We start from the raw sequence: 24,861 nt of genomic DNA, 5'->3' as shown, positions 1-24,861 counted from the left end.
TACAGTACATGAACATAGAGAAAACTTTAACCAAACTTTAAAGTAGCTCCTTCACTTTAACGTAACTTTTTAATTCTGTGATATTATTTAGTAATATGTGTATTTTTTCTTGCATATTTCATAAACATTCCTAACTGTAAAACTGCAATATAAGCAAAGAAATGAAGCCTGAATATAACATGAAATGTTATGTATTAACATTGCAGTTTGTACACCCAATTTGAAGCTACTCTACATAAGAAAATATACAGCTCAAGAATTGTGAGGAAAACTCAAATCACATATCAGATTTTGACTGAAATATTCAAGCTGAAAAATATTTAATGATGTGGACAACAAATTGATGTAACAACATTACATTACATATATTTCCTACAATATACAAGTTTATGTTTTTTAACAAAGAAGTCAAATTATTTTGAAATCAGCTATGCTACTCCAAATAAAAATCAAAAGCATATCATGCACTACTCAACGACTCACCCCAACTCTTTTAAGGAAATGAATTTAAAATCTGAACAACATATTCGTGAGTTAATTTCAAATATTAGGATGGGCCAAAGCTCTTGGTGCTGAGAATCACAAGAAGAAAGGCAAGACAAAAGATATTTACAAATGGAATAACACACTGATTAATTTTCATAGGATTTGATGACAATAATAATGTAAGTGGTTTTTAAATGCAATCTTAATGCATTTAAAATCAAGAAAACTAAAAACACAGAGAATTCATGGTTTGGTATATTTTTCTGTCATTATTATTAAATGTCTGGTAATAAAACATGCTTTTGATTAGACTTCATCACTTTATCACTTTTCCCATTCCTAAGATATAGCTAAGAGACATGGACACAGTAAAGCAAAGCTTGTGATCCTCTTTTCATTGGTCAAGCAAATGGACCTGTGAGTTTTAAAACAGAGTTTTAACATGCTTTTCTTGGGTGTGACTGATTTAAACCCAGTGCACAGATATTCTTCTTACTATGCCTTTTATTTTTGTGAGAAGATATTCTGCTCTCTAGGCCTCCTATTTTTGTGTCTGCTAATAATTCAAGTCAACAGGGAAAGAAATTGAAATAATTGGTAGATGGACCAGACACAAACCAGACCTTGCCTTGTCTTCTATAGGGTCTCATTTTTTATATCCCACTTTCATTCCAGTTTCTCCTAATTTAATAACTCTGTTTAAATGCTGCTGTGTGTATGTGCTAGATTTCCTCTGGGACAGCTGTGAAATGGCAAAAATGAGCAACTCCATCTGGACCGATGTGGGAAGGGAGGGAGGTGCAGTGCAGGATGTTAGCTTTGACTGTCTGGAACTGCTGGAGGCTTTTTATAGTGACATTAACTGCCACGGCTGTGGCTTCCCAGTGACACGAAGTCTTTTTTGCTAAAGCAGAAAGTTCAGTCATGTTGAACTGATGCTGTAGATACAGCTCACAGGAATGGCAGGCAGATGATTTCAAGCAGACAAAGTGGGACAGTGAAGTTTGTGTGGGTCTGGAGCTTGATTGTTGTCCTGAATCAAAAGCCAAAAGTTTTCTGTCGTGGTTTATGTGATGCCAGTAGGCATTATATGACCTTTATTAAGTCAGTCACAGAGCAAGTGAGAGGAAGGGTAGATTTTAGTGTGGATTTCAGTTTGAGTGATTAAACCCAAACACAAATGCACAGAGTCTGCCCCTTTTCCATCTGTGTGCGGGTGTATACTGAGGTCACTTTGGACAGGACACATTGTTGTAATTAGCTCAAAGGCTCAAATTTATCCTAAATTAAAGGCCTAACATGCATTAAATCCTGGAAATCAAAGAAAAACACTAAAAGACTCACTTTTACTTGAGTAAACCTATGACTATCAGAGAGTTAAACACTCCATTGCGGTACAACTCTACACACACATATGTATGTGTAGACCGTTTGTACAGGTCTGTACAAGGTCTACTGTTTACCTGTACAGTTATGGTAGATAGTCTTGACTGCTCATCAACTGAGGCTAAATGCTCTGGTCTTGGCACATAACTACAAAACTCATGTTTTAATGTTAATTGTTCTATTTTTGCTCTTAATACAAAACTAGCCAAATAATTTAAGTAAGTAACTTTAAGGGCCAAATGCATTATATTTCTTTACATCAATATAGTAGGGGTGACGTGAACCGCAAGTGGCCCCCGGGCCACGAGTTTGAGACCCCTGCTCTAGTAGAACCAGGCGTGGGAGAGACAGACATCTGCTGTGTTGGGAGGAATTTGCCAGTAAGTGTACTTCAGGTCTACTTCACTGGATGGTTAAGAGTCTAAACAGTCTCAGAATCTGTGGGCACAGTTGGCTGGAATCACTTGCCCATAATCTTACCTCTAACCCTAGCCAGCCAATGGAAGAACACCCACTGGTTGAGGAATGTCTTCTCCTGGTCCACAGAGATGTTTACTTGCCCTAGTGCCCCATATTAATCAGCTGCCAGTAAAGCCTTGCATAATGTATAATGGGCTTCTAAATAGTTCAAAACACAAAATACATCAATATTCAGTTTTTGTTTTTGTTTTTTTTTTAATTTATTAATCAATCATTGTTTTTTGTGCCATCCATAGCATTTTTCTGCTACATTATTTGAAAGAAAATTGTAAAATTCACAAGTAGGCATAGATTTTACTGTACTTTGTTAGACATTAATAGCAGATTAACACAACTGATGCAAAGACTATGCAGTACTATTTTTGGTTCTTTGACTAACTTTCTTTAATTACTTCACCACATGAACATGAAACCAGCCAGTGTTTCTGTCCACTTTTTTGACAGTGTTACAGCAAAGAAATAATTTAACACTATAAAGCTATATAGTACATCTACTGGAGATGGAATGGTCTCAACTTACTGCCCAACAACAGCAACAGGACTTTGTCGCCAACCACAAAACTGCTTTCGCCTTGCTGTCTGATCACTCCATTTTTTCTGCTTCCTTTGAGATTTAAGATTCTCTCTTGCCAAGGTTGTGGTCTTTGGCAGGGATAGCTCATTTGAGGCAGGGATAGCTCAGTAGGTAGAGTGGTGGCCCCATGATCAGAACGTCGGGGGTTTGATTCCCCTAAACAGTTATTCCAAGGTACTGTCCCTTACACGCTTTTCCCCAGGCGCTAGATTGGTGGCTGCTTACTGCTTCACTCAGTAAATGGGTTAAATGCAGAGAAGAATTTCCCCACGGGGATCAATAAAGTATACTTTTTCCCCTCATTTTAAGGACGTAAGAGATTATATTTCTGTCCTTGACCTGATCCATTTCCTCCCAAGTCTCCCTCTAGTGGACCTCTGACCTGATGGGCAAACAGAAACTCAAAAGGTGAGAAACCTGAGTAAACTTACACAAGACAAACAGGAGAAGGTCTACCAGGTCTGTACAAGGTCTACTGTTTACCTGTACAGTTATGGCAGATAGTCTTGACTGCTCATCAACTGAGGCTAAATGCTCTGGTCTTGGCACATAACACAAAACCAGAAGCTTTGTATATCTATCTACACCCATTATAAGACTACTTCTGCTGTTTCCTTTGGCTGAGTTATATTTCTCTTGTGTGAAGTAGATAAGTTTGCTAGATCTCGTCTAAGATAATGAATGACTGAAATCCTGCTCACGTCATACTCCTTGACCCACATCTTTACCTCTAGATAGAGCACTCTGAGATACTAGCCTATAACAAGAGCTTCCATAATTTCTTCTTTTGTGGATTTGTTGTAATCTACCCAATTGCAGAACAAGTCCTTCAAATGGGTGCATAGCTCTTGAGGGGTTCTTCCACTGGAGTGTCAAGGGGCCTGAATCCCTTTCAGCAAGTATCTCTGTTTCTTCAACACTGCACTAAGCACTAGCTTTCCAAATGGCAGCCCTGTGGCTTGTGCTGTGGGGTGGCCTCCTCTGCTTGCCTCCATATCCAATTGGAGCTGAGTAAACAGGGTGAAAAATGAGTAAAACTGAGGGTGTTCTTCTTTTGCTGTCTCCTTCTCCTGCCTTTTATTCTTCTCTATCCGAAACTGCATGAAGGTCTTGAACATCCTCAATGGCTCCCCCATGGTCTCTGCTCCTTTGGGTTCCTTTGGAGGCCTGTCCATCTGGCGCGGCACTCTGTCACTTTCCTTCTTGGTCAAATAGCCCTTACACACCCTGTAGGTGTGTTTGGGGTCTTTATTCTTTCATGAGTTATTTACAAGTTTATCTTTGTTCACAGCCATTGACATGTCGAAGAGGTTAACACGTGAGGAGCGGATCGAAATCGTGTTGATATCTGGTGAACGCAGTAACCGGGTCATTGCAGCAGATTTCAATGCAAGACACCCTACGAGACCACCCATCTCCCATGCTACAGTTAGCAAACTGCTTGCTAAGTTTCGTGAAACTGGTTCAGTGTTGGATTTGCCAAAATGTGGACGCAAGAAAACTGTCACTAATGAAGAAACATCAGTGGCTGTCCTAGCTTCATTCAGCAAGAGCCCACAGCGTAGCACTCGCTGCATGTCACTGGAGAGTGGCATTAGTCGAACATCCCTTCAGCAGATATTAGCTACTCACAAATGGCACCCTTACAAACTCCAGCTACTGCAGCATCTCAACGAGAATGACCCAGATCGGCGCACAGAATATGCAGAATGGGCAAAACAAAAATTGGAACAGGACCCTCAGTTCACGCAGAAGATTTTGTTCAGTGATGAGGCAAACTTTTATGTGAATGGTGAAGTTAACAAACAAAACCACCGCTATTGGTCTGACACTAACCCACATTGGATGGATCCCTCCAAGACTGTTGGAACAACAAAAGTGATGGTTTGGTGTGGTATATGGGGTACAACGATAGTGAGTCCATTCTTCATCAATGGAAACCTCAAGGCCACTGGATATTTGAAATTGCTACATGATGATGTGTTTCCTCTTTATGCCCTGAAGCTGGCACGCCCCCTGGGTTTTCCAGCAAGATGGTGCACCACCACATTATGGGTGCCAGGTCCGAGCATTCCTAGATGAGCAGTTTCCTGGAAAGTGGATTGGTCGTCGTGGGCCAGTTGAATGGCCCCCAAGGTCTCCCGATCTGACCCCCTTAGACTTTTATCTTTGAGGTCATCTGAAGGCAATTGTCTATGGTGTGAAGATACGAGATGTGCAGCACCTGAAACTACGGATACTGGATGCCTGTGCTGGCATTTCTCCTGCGGTGTTGCTATCGGTGTGTGACGAGTGGGAGAAGAGGGTTGCATTGACAATCCAACACAATGGGCAGCACATTGAACACATGTTATAAGTGGTCAGAAACTTGTAAATAACTCATGACAGAATAAAGTTACGCTGAATCCAAGCACACCATTGTTTTTCTTGTGACATTACCAATAAGTTTGATGTGTCACATGGCCCTCTTCCTATTGAAAAAACAAAAGTTGTATCCAAGATGGCCGACTTCTAAATGGCCACCATGGTCACCACCCATCTTGAGGAGTTTGCCCCCTCACATATACTAATGTGCCACAAACAGGACTTTAATATCACCAACCATTCCCATGTTATTACGGTGTATCCATATAAATGGCCCACCCTGTAGAATATCACATATCCCTCATAGGCAAGTTACATCACAGTTCACAGCTCATAGTCAAGTCATCTTTATTGTACTCTGTTTGTCAATAAAGTCTGGTAAATCACGTTCACCAGTGCCTCCATGTGATCTGGTGTGATCTGCATTAGTGTCTGTGATATATTTGACCATAAAGGTCTACTTCGCGCAGTCTCCTCTGAACAGTTGACTTAGAGATGTAACTGCTACTGGAACTCTGTGTGGCATTTATCTGGGCTCTAATCTCAGATGCTGGTAATTTCTGAGGCTGGTAACTGAGATGAACTTCTCAGCAGCAGAGGTGACTCTTGGTCTTTCTTTCCTTTGGTGGTCCTCATGTGAGCCAGTTTGGTCATAGTGCTTGATGGTTTTTGCAACTGCACTTGGGTGACACATTCAAAGTTTTAGCAACTTTCCGGACTGACTGACCATTCCCATCTTCCACAAATGAACCCTGACAAGGCACACCTGTGAAGTGAAAATCGTTTCAGCTGACTATGTCATGAAGCTCATTGAAAGAGGGCCAAGGGTTTGTAGTGCTGTCAACTAAGCAAAAAAACAAAACAAAAACATATTCAGAGTTATTTATCAATTTTTTCTTTGCTACATAATTCCATATGTCTTTCTTCATATATTTGATGTCTGCAATATGTATCTACAATGTAGAAAGTAGTTAAAATGAAAAAAAAAAACATTAAATGAGAAGGTGCGCTAAATGTTTATATACTGTCCAGTATGGTGCAGAAACTTAAATAAAGATTTTATAACTTTCCAGTGATACACGTTCACTGTTGACTATAAGGAAAAATCTGTAAGGTCCATCCTTGATCATTTTTATAATATAATTGCTAGAGTCCATCAAAACATGCTTAACAGTTTGTGTCTCTCCTCATGAGGTCCTTTCTGTCATTTGCAAACACATGCTCATATTCCCTCCCAGTCTTACTCACACACCACTTACACCACAGCACTACAGCCAAAATCCATTGGCTTTACCTTTAGCTGACTTCAAGCTTGTGCCATGTTTATATATCCATTTTCCATCATTTCTCATGCAGTATTATAGCTCACTCTGTGGTTAAACTTGGAGAGACACAAGATAACAAACTGGGTTATTAAGTGCTGACAGACATGACTGATGGCTTTAGCTCCCAGGTCTGAGCCAGGGCGCACTGAACTCAGGTGCAGCTCCCTAGCTCCCCTAGCTTTTATTAGCCAGCAGATATTTTATTATTCAGTGCTGTTAGCCTGGAGCTTTAGGATGCAGCTTTGAGGTTACATTGGCATTTAAGGAGCAGATGGGCAAAGCTATGAGAACGAATACTTAAAATGTTTATTTTCTCATTTTTGTGAAAAGCTGCAAGTTAAAAGTAAAATTTGAATCATCTGCAGTTAAAGTTTTCCCTTTTAGTCCTCCACATTCCCAGTCAGCTTTCTATTTGTGGATGAATTTTTTTTCTCAGTGAACTTTTTCCATTAACTCCCAAAAAGGTAAATGGTAAATTCTGCATGAAGAATATTAGCCCACAAACAGAATCAGAATCAGAATCAGAAACTTTATTGTCATTGTCACCAGTACAACGAAATTAAGAAAGGTCCCCGATCATTGCGTCATCCCTAACAATAGCAGAAAATAAATAAAACAATAAAATTTCAATGAATAAAAATAAACAAAATAATAAATAAAATAAACAAAATACTTAAAATACTAATAAGACATATCAGTAAACATTCACGTACATTCCCACATACATGCCTCAGACAGCGAATGGATTAACACAAGAGTGGCGTGATGGACATTATTTTGCAGTATTCAGATGTGTTATTGCGGTTGGATAAAAGCTGTGTTTAAGTCTATTTGTCCTTACACTGATTGCCCTGTACCGTCTGCCTGAGGGCAACAGTTCAAACAGGGAGTGACCAGGATGTGAGGTGTCTTTAATGATGTTTTGGGCCTTTTTAAGACAGTTGATGTTGTGTAGAACTTCCAGTGTGGTGAGTGGGCAGCCAGTGATCTTTTGGGCGGTGTTAATGATCCCTTGGAGTGCTTTCCTCTGGGCTCCTGTGCAGCTAGTGTACCAAATGCATATGCAATAGATTAGTACACTCTCGATGGTGGCTCTGTAGAAGGACACCAGCAGTCTTTGTGTGATGTTATTCCTCCTGAGAATTCTCAGGAAGTACAGTCTCTGTTGGGCCTTTTTCAGCAGCTCGGAGGTGTTCACACTCCAGGAAAGGTTCTCCTCTATATTGACTCCCAGGAAGCGGAAGCTTGCCACCCTCTCTACACAGTCCCCATTAATGAATAGTGGTTGGATCTCTGCCTTTTTCCTTCTGAAGTCTATTATGAGTTCTTTGGTTTTGAAGTGTTGAGGAGGAGGTTATTGGCCTTACACCATGACGTCAGCTGCTCCACCTCATCTCTGTACATAGACTCGTCACTCTTGGAAATGAGCCCCACCACGGTGGTGTCGTCTGCGAATTTCACAAAGATGTTGCTGTGGTGGCGAGGAGTGCAGTCGTGTGTGTAGAGAGAGTAGAGCAGTGGACTGAGAACACAGCCCTGGGGTGAGCCAGTGCTGAGACTCAGGGCTGAGGATGTGTGATGGCCAACTCTGACTCTCTGTCTACGGCCCGAGAGGAAGCTATAGATCCACGTGCAGGTGCTGTATGGAAGCCCCAGATCTTGTACCTTGGCCACCAGTTTGTGTGGGAGGATGGTGTTAAAAGCTGAGCAGTAATCCACGAAGAGCATCCGCACGTAGCTCCCATGCTCTTCCAGGTGTGTTATGGCAGCATGGAGTGCTGTGGCTACAGCGTCTTCCGTGGATCTGTTTGCTCTGTAGGCAAACTGGTGTGGGTCCAGGCTGCGGGGCAGTGCTGCTGTGATGTGTCTGCGGACCAGCTTCTCAAAGCATTTCATTACCACTGGGGTGAGTGCCACCGGTCTGTAGTCATTCAGGCCAGTGATGTGGGGCTTTTTAGGCAAGGGGACTATGGTGGAGGACTTCAGGCAGAGAGGGACAGTCGCCTGTGCGAGGGATTTGTTGAAGATCCTGGTGAAGATCCCAGCCAGCTGTTCTGCACAATCCCTCAATATTCTACCTGGCACACCGTCAGGACCCACCGCCTTCCTCGAGTTAACAGCTTGCAGCATGCGCTTCACCTCGTGCTCTTCCAGGATGAGGGTGGTGCTGCTGTGGGCGGCGTGTTGCTGCTGTGGCTCCAATACCACCGGTGCCATGGTCTCAAAGCGGGCGAAGAAGATATTCAGCTCCTCCGCCAGCGTCAGGTCACCTTCCGCAGCTCCGAGATTGATCTTATAGTTGGTTAGATGCTGGATGCCTTGCCACACCTGCCGGCTGGTGTTACTCTCCAGATGGTCCTCAATCCTCCTCCTATAGTCCCCCTTCGCCTCTCTGATGCCTCTCTTCAGGTTGGATCGGGCTGTGGTGTAGTGATCCCTATTGCCAGACCTGAACGCAATGTTCCTCTCCTTCAGCAGCTGCCTGACCTCCCGGGTCATCCAGGGCTTTTGGTTGGGATAGGCCCGGATACATTTGACTGCTGTAACAGTGTCTATGCAGTGTTTTATATAGCAGAGAACACTGTCTGTGAATATTTCCAAGTCCTGATGTTCACAGATATCCCAGTTAGTCCTGTCAAAACAGTCCTGCAGCTGCTGAGAGGCACCCTCTGGCCATATGGTAATATTCTTTGTGATGGTAGGAGCAGTTTTCTTGAGGGGGGCATATGCAGGGATTAGAAACAGTGACAAGTGGTCAGACTGACCCAGATGTGGCAGAGGTGGATCCGTTTTATGTTGTTTATCCCAAATTCTGACCCTCCCTGTTGCAACAGAGACTCATCAACCCAGAGAATGTCTTTCCTATCCTCTGTTGCATAATTTTGGTGAGATGCTCTTCTGCATATCTTGATTGTGTTACCATTGCTTTCCTATAAACTCAAAGTCATCTGGGTATTCTCCTCTGAACTCTGGCATCAATAAGGCATTTTCTCCCAGAGAATTGCTCATTACTGGATATTTTCTATTTTTTGATCGTTCTCTGTATAATTTAGATATGGTTGTGTGGGAAAATCCCAGTAGGTCAGTGGTTTCTGAAAAACTCTGGTTAGAACAACCATGCCACATTCAAAATCACTCAAGTCACCTTTCTTTTCCAATCTGTTGCTTGGGTGATCTTTTGATATCAGCGTGCCTCAATTCATTGAGTTGATTGGCTAGTTGGATTGAATATATCTAACAAAGTTGCTGGTAAATGTGTAAATAATTATAAGAGTGACCGAAAAAGGGGTCTTCTGTTTTCAGGCCTATGCGATAAACCATTCCACCATAGCAGTTTTTGGACAAAGCTGTGTCTGTTAAAAGAAATGCTTTTTTATGGTTGTCAGGCACATTTACTTAACCGCCCACATCTTGTTTATTTACCTTTTCACAAACAGTAATGTAGAACTTTCAGTTTGTGGTTTCAAGTGCAGTTAAATGGTGTAAGTATTTCCCGACAAACATTAGTTTCACCATCTGCCCAACAGGCTGCCAGCAGGGTGGTGGCAAACCTAGCAGGGGAATAAATGCAACTCCCCCCCAAAAGTATTTTTTTAACATCTGTTTTACATTTCTTTTGGAGCACTTGAAACCAACAACATTAGTCAGGTTGTTGGTAGCTATACATTTGAACAGAGACGAATCCAGCTACAAATCATTTTTCAGCTCTTTTTTTAGTCTTAAACCCTTGAAGTGCAAATGTTTTAACATTTTATAGAATTGTTGCACAATGTTTGTATTTATTTCAGCTTCTCGGAAAATGTCTTCATTTTTGGGGAATATTATCCCTTTTCTGTTTTGTGTTTTATATGTGGTTTTGAGGATAGCCCTTATATAGTATCATAGTGTCCACAAGGGTGCAATGGATTATTCCAAGTGAGCTTGATACTAAATGCTTAGTTGTGAAGCTGTTTCTCTTTGTGTGTTTCTTCTCAGGGGCCACGATAACAGTCAGATTAACTATATGTACGCCCAGTATGTTAAAAACACCATGCAGCCTCTGAACATTGCCGATGTCACCAAGGACCAGCGCTTTCCTTGGACGGTCTGTATTCTTTTCTTATCTTTTTTTGTCTCCTTTTTTCATTTTTCCAAAGTGAGTAATTATCCATCTTTTTCTCACAGAGTGAAAACCCAGATCACTCTAGCAATCAGATAAAGAGTTTGCTCTGCACTCCCATCAGGAATGGCAAGAAGGACAAAGTCATTGGTAGGATTTTGTTGCCTGAATACAATATTAGCATAAGCAGTTAGAAAGTAATATACTATTCCATGTCCAGATACATAAAAGGGAATAACAATTGTATCTATTTTTTAAAATATGTAATCAGGAACTAAAGATTTTTCCATTCGGTACATACTGTAGAAGTAAAGTGGCTTATCACTGTCTTCAATTAATATGTTAGTTTTGTTTTTCTTAAAAGTAATGTAAATTATTTCTGTTTTGTGAAGCTTTAGTACTAGCTAACCCTAGAGCTGTACCCTGAGTCAGTTAACTGAGGGATATGTAGCATGCATGCATGCAAGGGTAATACTAATGGCCTTACAATTAATCTAGACTTTGACCAATATCCTAAAACAAATGAAAGCATAAAGTTAAATTGAAAACAATGCACACTTTGAAATAACTGACTAATTCTTGGCATTGTAGAAGTGCTTGTGTTTCGTGCCTGGACTTTCTCCTGGTGCTCTGGTTTCGCTTTTAAGACATGCTTGTTTGTTATATGCAATTAAATAACACAGAATGAGAATAAGATTTGGACAGTACAGATCCTCCATTAATATGCAAGCAATCCCTAAGAAACTTCATCATCACCATCATGACATGGGGTAAACTGGACTATTATTCCCTTTCTTATTGGGCCCCGAAAACAATGCAAATCAAAAAACTGGCAAATGCTATACTGACAAATGAAAAGCAAATGATATACTAAAGACAATTTTGGTGTCCTTGACTGATGTTCTGTCCAAGTATACCCAACCCTAAAAATGGTACGAATACATTCCAGCAAACTCATGACCCTGAGTCAGATAACGAGTTAAAAAAAATGCATGGATAGATGGATGTTAGGTTTAACAGATTTAGTTTGATGTTGTTTATTTACTTGAATTCTGGACGAATGAAGTGATTCAACGACAAGATAAAATGTTTGTGATTCTAAAGCTCATAATCTTACCGGAAGGTTTGCTGAACTAACTTATCTTTTACAATAGGGCCTATTAAAAGTGAAGTGTTCCATACTAGACATTACCAAATAGAAACAGTAATGTGTTTGTGTTTGCATGTAGGTGTTTGTCAGTTGGTGAACAAAATAGATGAAGTGTCAGGCAGCGTCAAGCCATTCAACAGAAATGATGACCAGTTCCTGGAGGCATTTGCCATTTTCTGTGGTCTCGGCATCCAAAATACACAGATGTATGAAACTGTAGAGAGAGCTATGGCCAAGCAAGAGGTCACTCTGGAGGTGAGTCAAGCATAAACACACATATTGTGCATCTCCTCCTCTCCAACTCTTAGAACGATATTGTAGATTTTCTTATTGTTAGCAACCTGTGCATTTGCAGTTGCAAAAATAAATAAAGGAACAAAAAAAAGGAATTTTAAGCACCATTTTAACTAAAATGAATCTTTATAGAACTTTAATTCACATGAATACTTTTCAAGGAAATAAAAAATTCTTTCACACTACATTCCCTAGATGAGTATAAATAATGTGTAAGAAAAGCATATTTTTGATGCATTGGCTTGGATGTTCTGTTTCCATTGTAGCCTATGATCCACCTGACTCACTCACTCACTCATATTTTGTGACAATTATGAATGTGATGTGACTTCTAGAACTACTACTTTTTCTCCCCAGAAAACAACCAAAAAACATCCTAAATAGGCTCAAATGTTACCTCAATCACATTTTTTCCGTTATCTTCAAATAAGGAATTTCGTTCAACGAAACTTTTCAGACTTTCCACTGAAACCACTAAGTCATACTTACCTTGAAACAATTTTGAAAGCAAACTCTAAACATCTGATATCCCAGTTTGTTAAGTGCTTTACAATTTCAGCAGATTCCGATCAAATCAGGAATACATGGGCTGAAGACCTCAGTGTCCCTCTGTCTGAGGACCAATAGTCAAACTGTTTGTCCAGGATTCAGAAAGGCTCAATAAACGTCAGATACAAATTAATCCAGTTTAAAGTCATTCACAGACTACACTTTTCTAAACTCAAGCTTAACCGGATTTATAATTCCGTATCCCCCCTATGTGATAGATGTAACGCTGATAAAGTTTCCCTTGCACATCTATTTTGGCACTGCCCACTCTTGAATGATTTTTGGTGCCAGATTTTTACGTAGTTTTCAAACCAATTTAGGAAAAAAGTACCACTTAATGGCACATTGGCTATACGTGGATCTTCTGCCTCAATTGAATCCTTCTCCTGCTCACAAAAACAGATAATCACAATGGGTATGCTTGCTGGTAAGAAACTCATTCTTTTTCAGTGGCGGTCTCCTTCAGCCCCGTGTTTTAAGAGGTGGCTTAACGAGATGGTGTCTATGGCCAGGGTGGAACAGATAAGATTTGACAGGAAAGGGAAACTGGCGCGTTTTTGCACGATTTGGCAGCCATTTCTAAAATTCTTAAAAATTAATTGATCTTAATTTTATACCTCCCCCTCCGTGGGCTCCTCCCCATTTTATTTAATTACTTATTTATTTATTATTGTTATGGGGTTTTTTTCCTCTAAATTTTTTTTACCTCCTTAGTTATTTTTTTTTCATTTATTTATTTTTCTTCATGCTTACAAGACCACATACGCTAACTGTAAATGTTTACAATTGAATCTGTATAAAGTATGTTGTGTTCAGCTGTAAAAGCAAAAATAAAATATATAAAAATAAAAAAATAAAACAAATAGGCTCCAATGTGCAGGCCATTTAAAGCAAACCTCTAGGTCTAGGGCAGGAAAATGACCTGAAGTTTTTGAGCCATTCTTTCTTCTGTTTCACCACTGTACTGTCAAACAACTGTGCACATGTTTTTCAAAACTTTAAAAGTAAAATGTTTTCCCATTTTCCTTGTTATTATAGGTTATTACATCACTACAGGTCATGTAATGTAACATTCAACTGAATTTCATCTTGCTATCAAAAGGAATGACAACCATTTCTCTCCCTCCAGATGTCATATATAAAAATATATAGAAATATTGTAAAGTATCCTGAGATTCTCCTTTGTTTTTTTTTATGAAGTGAAACCCCAAGGTATCTTCTCATCTCTCTGTTGGAGACACAAGTATCTAAGCTAATGTTAATTTTGGTGAGCTGGAAGAACGGAAAGGGCTGTTCAAAGTTTATTGGAGCACTAGAATGATCTTAATTTGTTCTCCATCTAAAGACTGCAATCAGATCTTCTTTATGCCCAAAAACACACGATGTAATGTGGATCATTTTGTAGATGTCGGTGTTTGATTCAGCAGCTGGTTGGCTGGTGATAACAGTTAGTTGCCAGTGAACTTTGAAAAAGTAAACATGAGTTAAAACCACACAAGTATTAGACAGCTGTAGCCTTAAAATGTTGAAAAAATATTACATTTTAAATGCAACAAACAGGAGATGAAAGCATTTCAAATGAATAAAAATTGTCCACAAATCCAAAATAAACACTGGTCATTTGGACATTTATGACACCATTCAGTTGCGGTAGATGGCACAGCAGTGAGCTGTGTCGATAAGGAGATGAGCAACTTCATCTTTTGTGACATTTAACTGTCAGCTCTGTGCTAAAACACAAGTCTAAATAGCAATCCCACCATGTTTTCTGGACTTCAAAGACATAATTTAATATTTAATATCTCTTCCACATAGAGAGGATCAATGAGCACTTCTAATAGAACAAACATTTTTTGTCCAAGTTCCAGTGTCAGCAGTCACGTGACATCAGACATGCTTTTGATTCTAAAGTTAAGAAAAGAGATCCCTGACACAGTGGGGAGGCTTTGATGACACAACAACACATATATGTGGACAGTTCTGAAAGCATATGAAAGGCAGCCACTGGATTACAGGCAGGAAGAAATAATAAGTTTTGCAGTGTTTGCTGCAGGGCATGAGTAGAAACAAAATGGATAACCCTGTTCCACGTCCTTCATCATGTTCTCACTGAGCCATTAATCATACTATTTTATGTTTTTAAGCTTGAACAAAACAAAGGAGCTCTTCTTAATTTTAAGAGAATTCCACTGTGTTTTCACATACATATGTGAGAACTGTGGTAAGAAACATACTGCAGATGATAACATTTTCATAAAAATGCACTCCCATTCTGAGCTAAGAAGCTACAATGAAGCAAAGACTAAGATCTTTATTTGTACATTTTTATCATGCTATATCAGTGACAGCCAGTACATGTTATGTTTAAGGAACACCACGTCTACATGGCTTCTGTAATAAAAACAGCAGTCAGTGAATTTGCTCCAATTGAAGCCACATGATACTGAAATATTACAAAAAACATTAAAATGAATTAAACTAATTAAAAGCTGATGGGCTCCTAGAAATTCACCTGTATTGCCGTGTAGTAAGAGACAGGTGGGAGGGATAAAACTACAAATCACAGCTTTATTGCTGGCACAAAAGGCAATGGAAAAAAAGCTAAACTATAACAGAGCATGGAAGGATCTAGCTGACTGACTACAGACCAACAACAAGCTGAATTGACAAACAAACTGAATTCACACACACACAATGAGGGAGAATGTGATGATGAACAGAGGGAGATGCAAACAATACACACACAGGAGGGTGACTAAGGAAAGCGGACACACCTGGAGAACACAGCTTAACAGAATCATAACTAACAAGACAGGGGAACCAAAACAGAACATCACATGCACAAGACACGAGACTATCAAAAGAAAACAGGAAGTAACACTGACACAGACACACACACAGAAACTCAAGACTAAGACAAGACTAAGTTGATACTGGGACTGGGAACAGGCACAGAGATGTGACAAACTGGGGAGACAAAGGGATGAAACACAGAGAGATGAAAATGGGAACAGGAAGGGAGAAAACACGGGGCCAGGACTGCAAAGGTATTCACAGAGACAGAACACAGAGAGACCAGGTAGAAACAGGGACATGACTGGGGAGAAAGGAGGTAAACAAACACGGGGACACTGATGACAGGATACCGAGATGAGACAGAGATAGACTGGACATGAAGGGGAACAAAGATAAAACAAGAACCATGAGCTTAAAATAACAAACACTTGTGAAATACAGAACTCAAGACTACTTAATACAAAATTTGAATATAAACATTTAATACATTTAAAAGAATGAATAAAGAGTCCAGAACAACCTAAAAAACTGGGTCAAAGACCCAGGACCATGACACGTGTCAGCAGATGTTCACTGATTGTCTCTAGGGTCCTAGATCCAGTATCAACAAAAAGAACAGCTGTAATGTGTATGGATCCAAAATGAACAAGACAACATGCATGCATCAAGTGCAAGAAACACACAGCAAAATGAAATGTTATGACTATGACTTCTGTCACCTGAAGGAGAGAAATGAGTTGTCGTTGTCCCCACACTTAGGGGCTGACCCTTATAAATTTCACCTCTCAAATGGTAAACAGCTGCCACAGTTCTGGGTGGGTCATCTCTCCTCCCACCTGAGAGAGGAGGTCCCTGTAGAGAAAAAGCTGCCAGACTGATTATCTCTGCATATCATGGCTACTGACAGGCCTTTTGAATCAGAAAACAGGTCCGCTGACACACTCTTCTTTGAGTTGGTGGTATCATTTACACTGGGAGAAATGCATACAGCAGAGAGTGATACGGCTTTAACAGGGAAAGGCATACTTATGAAGCTGCTATGAGCCCTGTCATGCAGAAAGGCTAAGGTGCCCCTCTCTCAGAGAGGAATTAATCATAAAGATGTAAGGAGCAAAAACATAGCTTCACCAGGCAGCAGCACCAGGTATTTGTAGGATTATGCTGTTGAATGCATATGCACACTTCAGCAACTGCTTGTGGTCTGGGTCTATAGCCACATGAAAGGAAGCATCTGTTAGACTGATTGCTTTATAACAATCCCCTGATCCAACTGCTGTTGGACTTGGAAGAAGCTGGTTTCCTAGACTCAGAAGGAAGAAGGTCCACCAGACCCACAAGCACAACACAAAAAACTGATTGTATTCTTATCTGTTGGTAACTGAAAATAGTAAACACAAGATTCAGTTGCTGTGTTTGACAGTGTACTCCTCTTCATAATGGATTCTTTTTTATTTGGGATTTGACTGACATCTGGTCGATGAGTAGTGCCACTTTTCTCTTTTATAGCCTGTCAAAAGCCTGTTGAGCTGTCTGTTTCATTTTGACAGCCTGCAAGTATCAGAGCCCACTTTTTTTTCTTTATAATTTCCAAAAGCCTCTGAACATGGCATGTTTACATCTTGTCTTTTTTACTAATGTCCATTAACATGCACTGTGCCTGCTAAATAAAAGAAAGGTCATACAGAATGTCCAGTCAGTCAAACATATTTGTATTTGCTGAAATAATTGCAAACTGAGTGCTGCCACAAAGCAGACTACAGACTGTTCTCAGAGAACAGCAATATAGGCAGTGTAGGTGTGCTTTCTACAGAAAATCCGATACTTGTGCAATAATCATATCTTTTATTTCTGCAAAACTCATCTTTTTTTAAATACATGTGTTTCAGGTCTTGTCGTATCATGCCTCTGCTGCAGATGAAGAATCACGGGATCTCCAGGTAGCTGAAGTAAATTGAAATGTATTAATTTAACATTATACACTTAGCATGGAAAGACACAAACACAGGCACGTGATATTAAGAGAAAGAAGAAGTAGGCTGTAGATGAGAAGTAACACAACATCTTAGGCTGAATCAGTAAGAAACAGTGTTGGGCAAGTTACTTTGAAGAAGTAATTAATTATAGTTACTAGTTACTTCTTCAAAAAAGTAACTGAGTTACAAGATTCTAAAAGTAATTAATTACTTGAAAAGTAACTATTGTGTTACTTTAAAAAAAAAATGTTTAACCCTCTGGGGTCCAGGTTATAATTGGCCATTTTTAACCACTTTTGATTTTCCCTCTACATTTCACCTTTAAAAACTATTTACTTTGCCTTGTTTGGTATCATTCTTTTTAGCACAACCTCACATGTCTGAATTTACTGTTATGTTTTCATTTTGACAAACTGTATTAACACAAATGATCTAAAATCAGACAAAAAACATAAAGTCCGAATAGAAAAAGTTATATTTTTTACTGTAACAACCACAAACATGTTTATTGAATCATATTTCATAACTTTAAATGCAAATATTAATTGTCAATTTTAAAATCATACGCACAAGTTTTGCAAACAACAAAGTTATTTGCAGCCGTTTACCTTTTACCGTTTTTTAATAACCATTTCAAACTATTTACATAACAATCAGCTGTTCTGCATTCAATAAGATGCCTCACAAATTATTTGTGCCACTCCAAAAAAAATTATTTCTGTCCACTATAAAGCAGAACATCACAGCCTGATACCGGCAGGTCTGACAGCAGCAGGTGTATCCGTCTCCTGTTTTCTACCTGGAGACAGCAGTCGCCTCATTGTTCTGACACACAACACAAAACTATCCACAACACTACACACTAACTACACAAGACAACACATTAACTACACAATCCAAACACGCTAAACGTCACAAATCTCTCACATCTCAAAACTCGCTCTCTCTCTTTTTCTGCTGTCTCTCTCTCTCTCTCTCTTTCTCTCTCTCTCGCCGTCACTCCTAAAACTTCCCCGTCTTCCTAAACAACCATATGTCATGTTGCCATATCATTTTTTGATTGGTTGACATGGTGCATTTTTCCACCAATACGAACGGGCTGTTTTTTGTTTTGTTTTTTTTATTTTTTGGTCATAAGCAGAGAGTGCTTGCTAGCGCTGTCCTTAGACGTTAAACCTGATGAAAGTATTCAGGAAAAAACGCGTATATATTGTTTATCATTACTCTGGTTTTACATGGCCTATCAACACAATTTAAAAACTGGTATATATCACCTTGTTGCTTTGTAATCTTAAAGTGGTCATGTGATTGGCTTACAACAACTACTTTATTCTTTCTCAGTCAAACAGCGGCACTCATGCAATTGTTTTGCCCCCCTGAGCTACAGGTGTTGTGCCAAAAAATGATCGTCTGCCAGAAAGTGAATGCCGTCTGCGGGAGTGCGCGCAGCTGCTTAAAGCTGTAGCGCCCAGATTACTTACCTTACCTTAACTTACTTGCGGTAAGCTGAACAGAGCTCCAGCCGTCTGTTTGTTGAAAAATAGTAACGTGACCGCACCGCATTTTCTTGTTAGTAACGGTAAAGCGTTGTAACGATAGAAATAGTAATTAGTTAGATTACTCGTTACTGAAAAAAGTAACGCCGTTAGTAACGCCGTTACTTGAAACGCCATTATTCCCATCACTGGTAAGAAAGTATGGGAACTACATGGGCCCAAGGATATTTGGCATGTAGACTGAAACAGATGGGGATCAAACCACCCGCCTTCCAGTTAGTAGGTGATCTGCTCTACCACCTGAGCTACAGCCATCCATGACTCAGTATCTCAGAGATAAGCTAAGATACTCAGTCATTTGGGAGAGGCTTAAAGCAGAGTGGCTACTCTTCCACATCAAAAACAGCCACTTTTGATGGTTCCGGCATATCCTGGATTCCTCTTAGGTGACATGTTTTGGGTATGCTAAGGATATGCTGGATAGATTATCTATCTATCAGTGGTATTTGTAATGCCACAGTATCCCCCTGGAACACATGAAGGAGAATGGATTGATGGACGGATGGAGTTTTGAATCCATGTGTCTTGTTTAGGGGGACATTAGCTCTTAATTTGAGAATGTTGGTGGTAATATATCTGGTGATAATATATACTTCTCTTCATTCTAGAGTTGGATCAAATTCACATTAATATGAGTCTTTCTGCTATTAGTATTTTGTGTTGAATTTAAATATTTTTGAGCGAACCTTGTATGAATGAACCCCACAAATCAACCAAAACAAGAGTAAAGGATATTCCAAGTGATTTTGAGTAGATCATTTGTCACATCTAACTGGCTCATTGACTTCAAGGTACCTCTTAAAATATGAACCAATTAGAGCAGCACATCCTTCCCACCAGCACTAACAGTGGCACTGCTTGACCATCTGAAAGGGTCCTGCTCTCTTCCTCTCTCCTTATAGCAAACTGGCTGAACTAATAGCATAGCCTGATTAAGAGGCCTCCCTTGGGCACAAGAGAGAGGATGTGTCACTTGGTAACTAGGACACAGACTTGATTATTTTGGTACATTCTCTACTCATGAGGTTGCTACATAATGTATATTTGGCGCATTGCACACCTTGTAACTGCATTTTAAATTAAAGTTGCTTCTGTAACAGCAACAGAATTAAGAATTGAGATTTGAATCTGATTACTAGTATATCATTATATCATTAGTCTTTAGTTCAACTAAATAATGCAGAATGTTTTAATTTGAAGCCTGTTGTTTTTCCTGCTGTTTGCATGTATATATTCTGTGTGTGTTTGAAGTTAGCAACCATTCCATCAGCCCAGTCGCTCCATCTTCTGGACTTCAGCTTCAGTGACTTTGACTTGTCAGATACTGAAACCACGTTGGCTACTGTGCGGATGTTTGTTGACCTCAACCTGGTCCAAAACTTTCAGATGAAGTATACGGTAAGAACTGACCTGGGATTTTACACAAACAGGCTAGACTTAACATGTGTTCCATTAAAATCCATGAGAACTGCAAACTTTCTTTAAAAATCCTACTCAGGCCTTTGTTTCAGAGGCAACTAAGGTGATGCTCTGTCCCCACTGCACTTTCTGACCACTAGTCACCTCCTGTACAAGCTCTATGCGAGTAGACTCACTGATCCACCTCAGCAGTCGAATGTTTGCAAAAAGAAGAAAGGTGATCTGGATTGAAGGGGTGAAGTTCTCAGAAGGGAAAATAGCAGATAAAGAGGACAGCTTCAACTACCTGGGTAATCTCACAGGCCAACAGGAACCATGATGAATATGCACTAAGTTAAGCCACAGCCAAATACGCCCAGAAGGTAAGACAGAGAAGCCAGTTGAGTGTTCGGAATAAGAATCTCAGCCATCAGTACATACATCCTACCAGTCATCAGATAGCCTGCAATAATAAGCTGCCAACGAGAGCTTATTATTACATCAAGGCACAAGAATTCCCCACAGTGCATGGTAGTCGTCAAGCAACAAGCGACGGAATGAGGGAAGTCAAGGATTAATGAGTGTCCAAGCTACAATTCAGGATGAAACACTGACCATACACAAATAAATCAGGAAGCTGGCAGCCTGAGTTGAGCTGCTACAAAATGCCTCAGACAGCTAAAGACAGAGAGTGACAGGACGGGGAACTGTTATGGATGACCAAGCACTTGCATGGCATGTACCACTGACACATAGAAGAAATGACTGACAGCACGAAATCCTACCAGTGGCTAGAAAAAGCCAGTATAAAGGACAGCACATGGGCTCTGTTCATGGCAACACAAGAACAAGACCTAAGCACCAGATCCATAGTGGCAGCAGTCTACCACAGCTGAGAGGACACAAGCTGCAAACTATGCAAAGGTGACCCAGAGACTATCCAGTACACAATAGCAAGATATAAAATACCCCCAGAACACCTCCCACAGAATAAAAACAGAGTTGGTCCAGTGTTCCACGATCGGGATGAAAACCGTATTGTTCGTCCTGTATCTGAGGTTTGACTAACTGACGGACTCTCCTTTCCAGCATCCTGGCATAGACTATCCTGAGGAGGCTGAGGAGTGTGATCCCCCTATATTTGGAGCACACCCTCTGGTCCCCCTCCTTGAAGATGGAAACCACCACCCCACTCTGCTAATCCAGAGGTACCGCCCCAGATCTCCACAAGACATTGCAAAGGCATGTTAACCAAGACAGCCCTACAACATCCAGAGCAATGGAGGTGCTCAACATGATGAACCATTTGGACTCTGTGTCCCCAGTCTCCCTCAGAATGTTGCCGAAGCTCTACCGGAGGTGAGAGTTGAAGCTCTTGTGGACCAGGGCCTCAGCTAGGCATTCCCATCTCACCCTCACTATACGTTTGCGTGTATCAGGTCTGTCCAGCGTCCTCCCCGGCCACCTAATCCAACTCACTACCAGGTGGTAATCAGTTGATAGATCTGATGATATGATTACAAAATTGATCACTGACCTGGTGCCACATGCACTTTTCGACACCCTTATGTTCGAACACTGGCTTCAGGTCTCATTGTCATTTGCCAGGTCGATCATCCTCAAGCACCCCACCCAGGCACTTGAAGGAGACCAGGTAAACTGAACTGCGATTTGGCACATAGGTGCAAACAAGAGTCAGTACCCGTTCCTTGACCTGGAGGCACAGGGAACAAACCCTCTTGTTCATTGGGAAAAAACCCAACATACTGGCAGCAAACTGAGGGGATACCAGGATACCCACTCCAGTCTACTGCCTCTCACCAAGGGCAACTCCAGTCTGGCGTTCAATGTCCCAGTCGGCAGCCTCGGCAGTCGGGGATCAGTTCACCAGGGTCTCCACCCTTGACTGGCACCCGACATACATTGCACCCGACCCCTATGGCACCTCCTTTGTTTTTTAAGGCTCAACTACTGTACATGGACTGCAAGCCAAACCATTCATAAACTTATGAGAACTAGCCTTAAAGTAGCAACTCTTACTGTGCAACAACAGATTTTTTACTCAGAGTAGAAGGTTTGATTTTTAAATGGCAACACAGAAACCACAAAAATTACAGCTATCTTCAGTGTATTTAATGAACTGTTGCAAAAAACCAACCTGCTTTCTGTCAGCAACATTAAACCATTACATTATGAGCAAATGTGTTGGAAGACAAATAAATGCATTTACAGCTGAAGAAGTATTAGAGTGTAGTGTTTGCTTGCATCTTTAACTCAGAGACTTAAACAAACACAACAGTATCATGCACATAAAAAAATTCCCCTCCAAAAATCACTCACACAGTCACCCTCCATTATCGCTGTCTGTCAAACCCAATTCTCTGCTCATCTGACTTTTTCTTGGCATCAGCATCAGCAGTTCACTGGCAGGATTGGCTCTCCACCTTAGTCTGCTCTTGATGGCTGACCCCTGGGTGCCTGCGGGGAGAGGCCTCACAAAAAGAAACTTTGACTGGAGGAAGTTATGGCCCTCCAGAAGTGCAGGCTGTCAGTTTAACTTTCACACCGATAGCTGACACACTGGCCATCCCAGAGCATCACACCCTGGAAGCTGAACTGCACAACAAGTCATGATTTGATTGCAATCCTAACATATTTAATATTGTACAGACGCTCTTTCAAGTCTGAGATCAAATTATAATGTTTCCTATAGAGAAAATGAGCCCCGATTTGATTAGATGAATAATAATTTGGATTCTCGTGGTGCCTCAGATTGGAATTAGTTTTACTCACAGTGTGGTCTTGACAAGCGTGTAGCTTAGCACCCTGCCAGCACATCAGGGCTCTCTGCTTTGTTATTGCTAAGTGTTCACTTTCGGAAATGGCAAAGAAAATGACAATCAAGTCACTGTGCTTGTCACATTTGCCTTTACTTTTAATTGCTAAAATTGTACCCCACTTACAATGTACGGCTTTAGTTTGTTTTTCATTTTCTTTTTGGTCCCATTGTACATGTTGTGTTCTTGAAAAAACATTGTTCCTCTGGCATAAATTCTGTAGAGAATAATTTTACTTATAATTCATCATTATTATTATCTTAACTGAATTAGTTTATACTAGTACTAGTTTGTAAAGACATGATGGCTTGGCTGTCTGTGTCAGTCATCTTCTAAGTGCTCAGCACATTAAAACCACACTGACTATAGTAAGATCTTATTGATCATATCATGGACATAAATGTCAAACCTTTTTATTTTCACCTGTGCCACAGTTTGTATCTCAGTGGACACAAAATTTAAATTATTTTAAAATTATCCTTGGTTGCTGTGGCCTTAGCCTTTTTTTCACCCCTTAGAAAAGTGTCCCTTGTTGTAGGAAAGTTACTTTCAGACAGATAGAAGCAGGGTAGTATTCTGCATAGAAATAGCAGTTAATTTAGAATGATTCTCTCAACAATCAGGTGATGCAAAGAACAAACCCAAATTAAATTTTGTATATGCTTTTACTTTGGAACATTTTTGTAACACAGACTCTCTTCTGCAGAGTTTATGTCAGTGGATTATGAGTGTGAAGAAGAACTACAGGAAGAATGTGGCCTATCATAACTGGAGACATGCCTTCAACACAGCCCAGTGCATGTTTGTGCTCCTCAAGTCAGGGCACTTACAGGTAAGTGCAGTCAAAAAATATAGTCAATGATTCCCAGAGCATTCTCATTCCCAACACATAACATACCGAGGATTTGTCACATTCCAAAGCATTTCATAGTAACATGAAAGGTACCCTTCGGCGTCCTTATGATACGCTCCGGATTCTCAATTGAATCCAATAGAATGCCACTCGCGGCAGTAACACATGCTCTAGCTGTCTATTCCAGCCCTAACCCTAACCTTAACCCTATCAGATAGTGTTTTCCAAAGCTATTCATTATCAGACGATTAACATACCGACAATTTGTCACATAGCATCAGTATGTGACAAGTTGGGATGAGAACGTGTTGTGATTCCATATAGGCAGACATAGCTACTCTTAATCTTGCTGCAAAGGGCAACCACTTTTTTTCCCAAGTAATCCAACATGTTTTATTGACATTTTACATATTTACAGTTTGTCAGAGCCACTTGCCACTACATTTGAAAGCAAAGGGTACCTTTTTAATATCATTTTTTAATGCGTAGTAATGCAATGTGACACAAGTCAAATGTCCTCTTGTACAGAACTTGTATTGAGGTAACAATGAAAAAGAAAATATTTTAGCAGATGCAAGAACTTTGCTGTCTCAGATAGTTAATAGAGCTGTGAATGGTTGTTTTTTAACCTAACCATTCTCTTTTCTGACCATGCACTAAGTAGTTCTGGTGCCTAAAATTTTAAAAGTACCGGTAGTCATTGCCTGACAAATTCAAATCAAACCTCACCAAACTTAATAT

General features: G+C 40.3%; 1 protein-coding gene across 4 annotated transcripts in view; it reads left to right on the top strand.

Annotated features, from left to right (window-relative positions):
• The window catches only part of pde5ab (phosphodiesterase 5A, cGMP-specific, b), a 111,031-nt gene that overhangs the window by 70,971 nt on the left and 15,199 nt on the right, over positions 1 to 24,861 (top strand). For 3 of the 4 annotated variants that reach the window (XM_039609283.1, XM_039609282.1, XM_039609280.1), the window contains exons 9-14: positions 10,591 to 10,699; positions 10,780 to 10,864; positions 11,944 to 12,119; positions 17,390 to 17,449; positions 20,284 to 20,430; positions 23,974 to 24,099. In XM_039609283.1, coding sequence (XP_039465217.1) covers positions 10,591 to 10,699; positions 10,780 to 10,864; positions 11,944 to 12,119; positions 17,390 to 17,449; positions 20,284 to 20,430; positions 23,974 to 24,099 — 703 coding nt within the window. The remainder of the gene's footprint in view (positions 1 to 10,590; positions 10,700 to 10,779; positions 10,865 to 11,943; positions 12,120 to 17,389; positions 17,450 to 20,283; positions 20,431 to 23,973; positions 24,100 to 24,861) is intronic. The other variant, XM_031728238.2, reaches the window with a different exon arrangement.

This window comes from Oreochromis aureus, linkage group 3, assembly GCF_013358895.1.
Source record: "Oreochromis aureus strain Israel breed Guangdong linkage group 3, ZZ_aureus, whole genome shotgun sequence".
Classification (NCBI taxonomy): Eukaryota; Metazoa; Chordata; class Actinopteri; order Cichliformes; family Cichlidae; genus Oreochromis; species Oreochromis aureus.
This window is presented reverse-complemented; position numbering and strand designations above follow the sequence as displayed.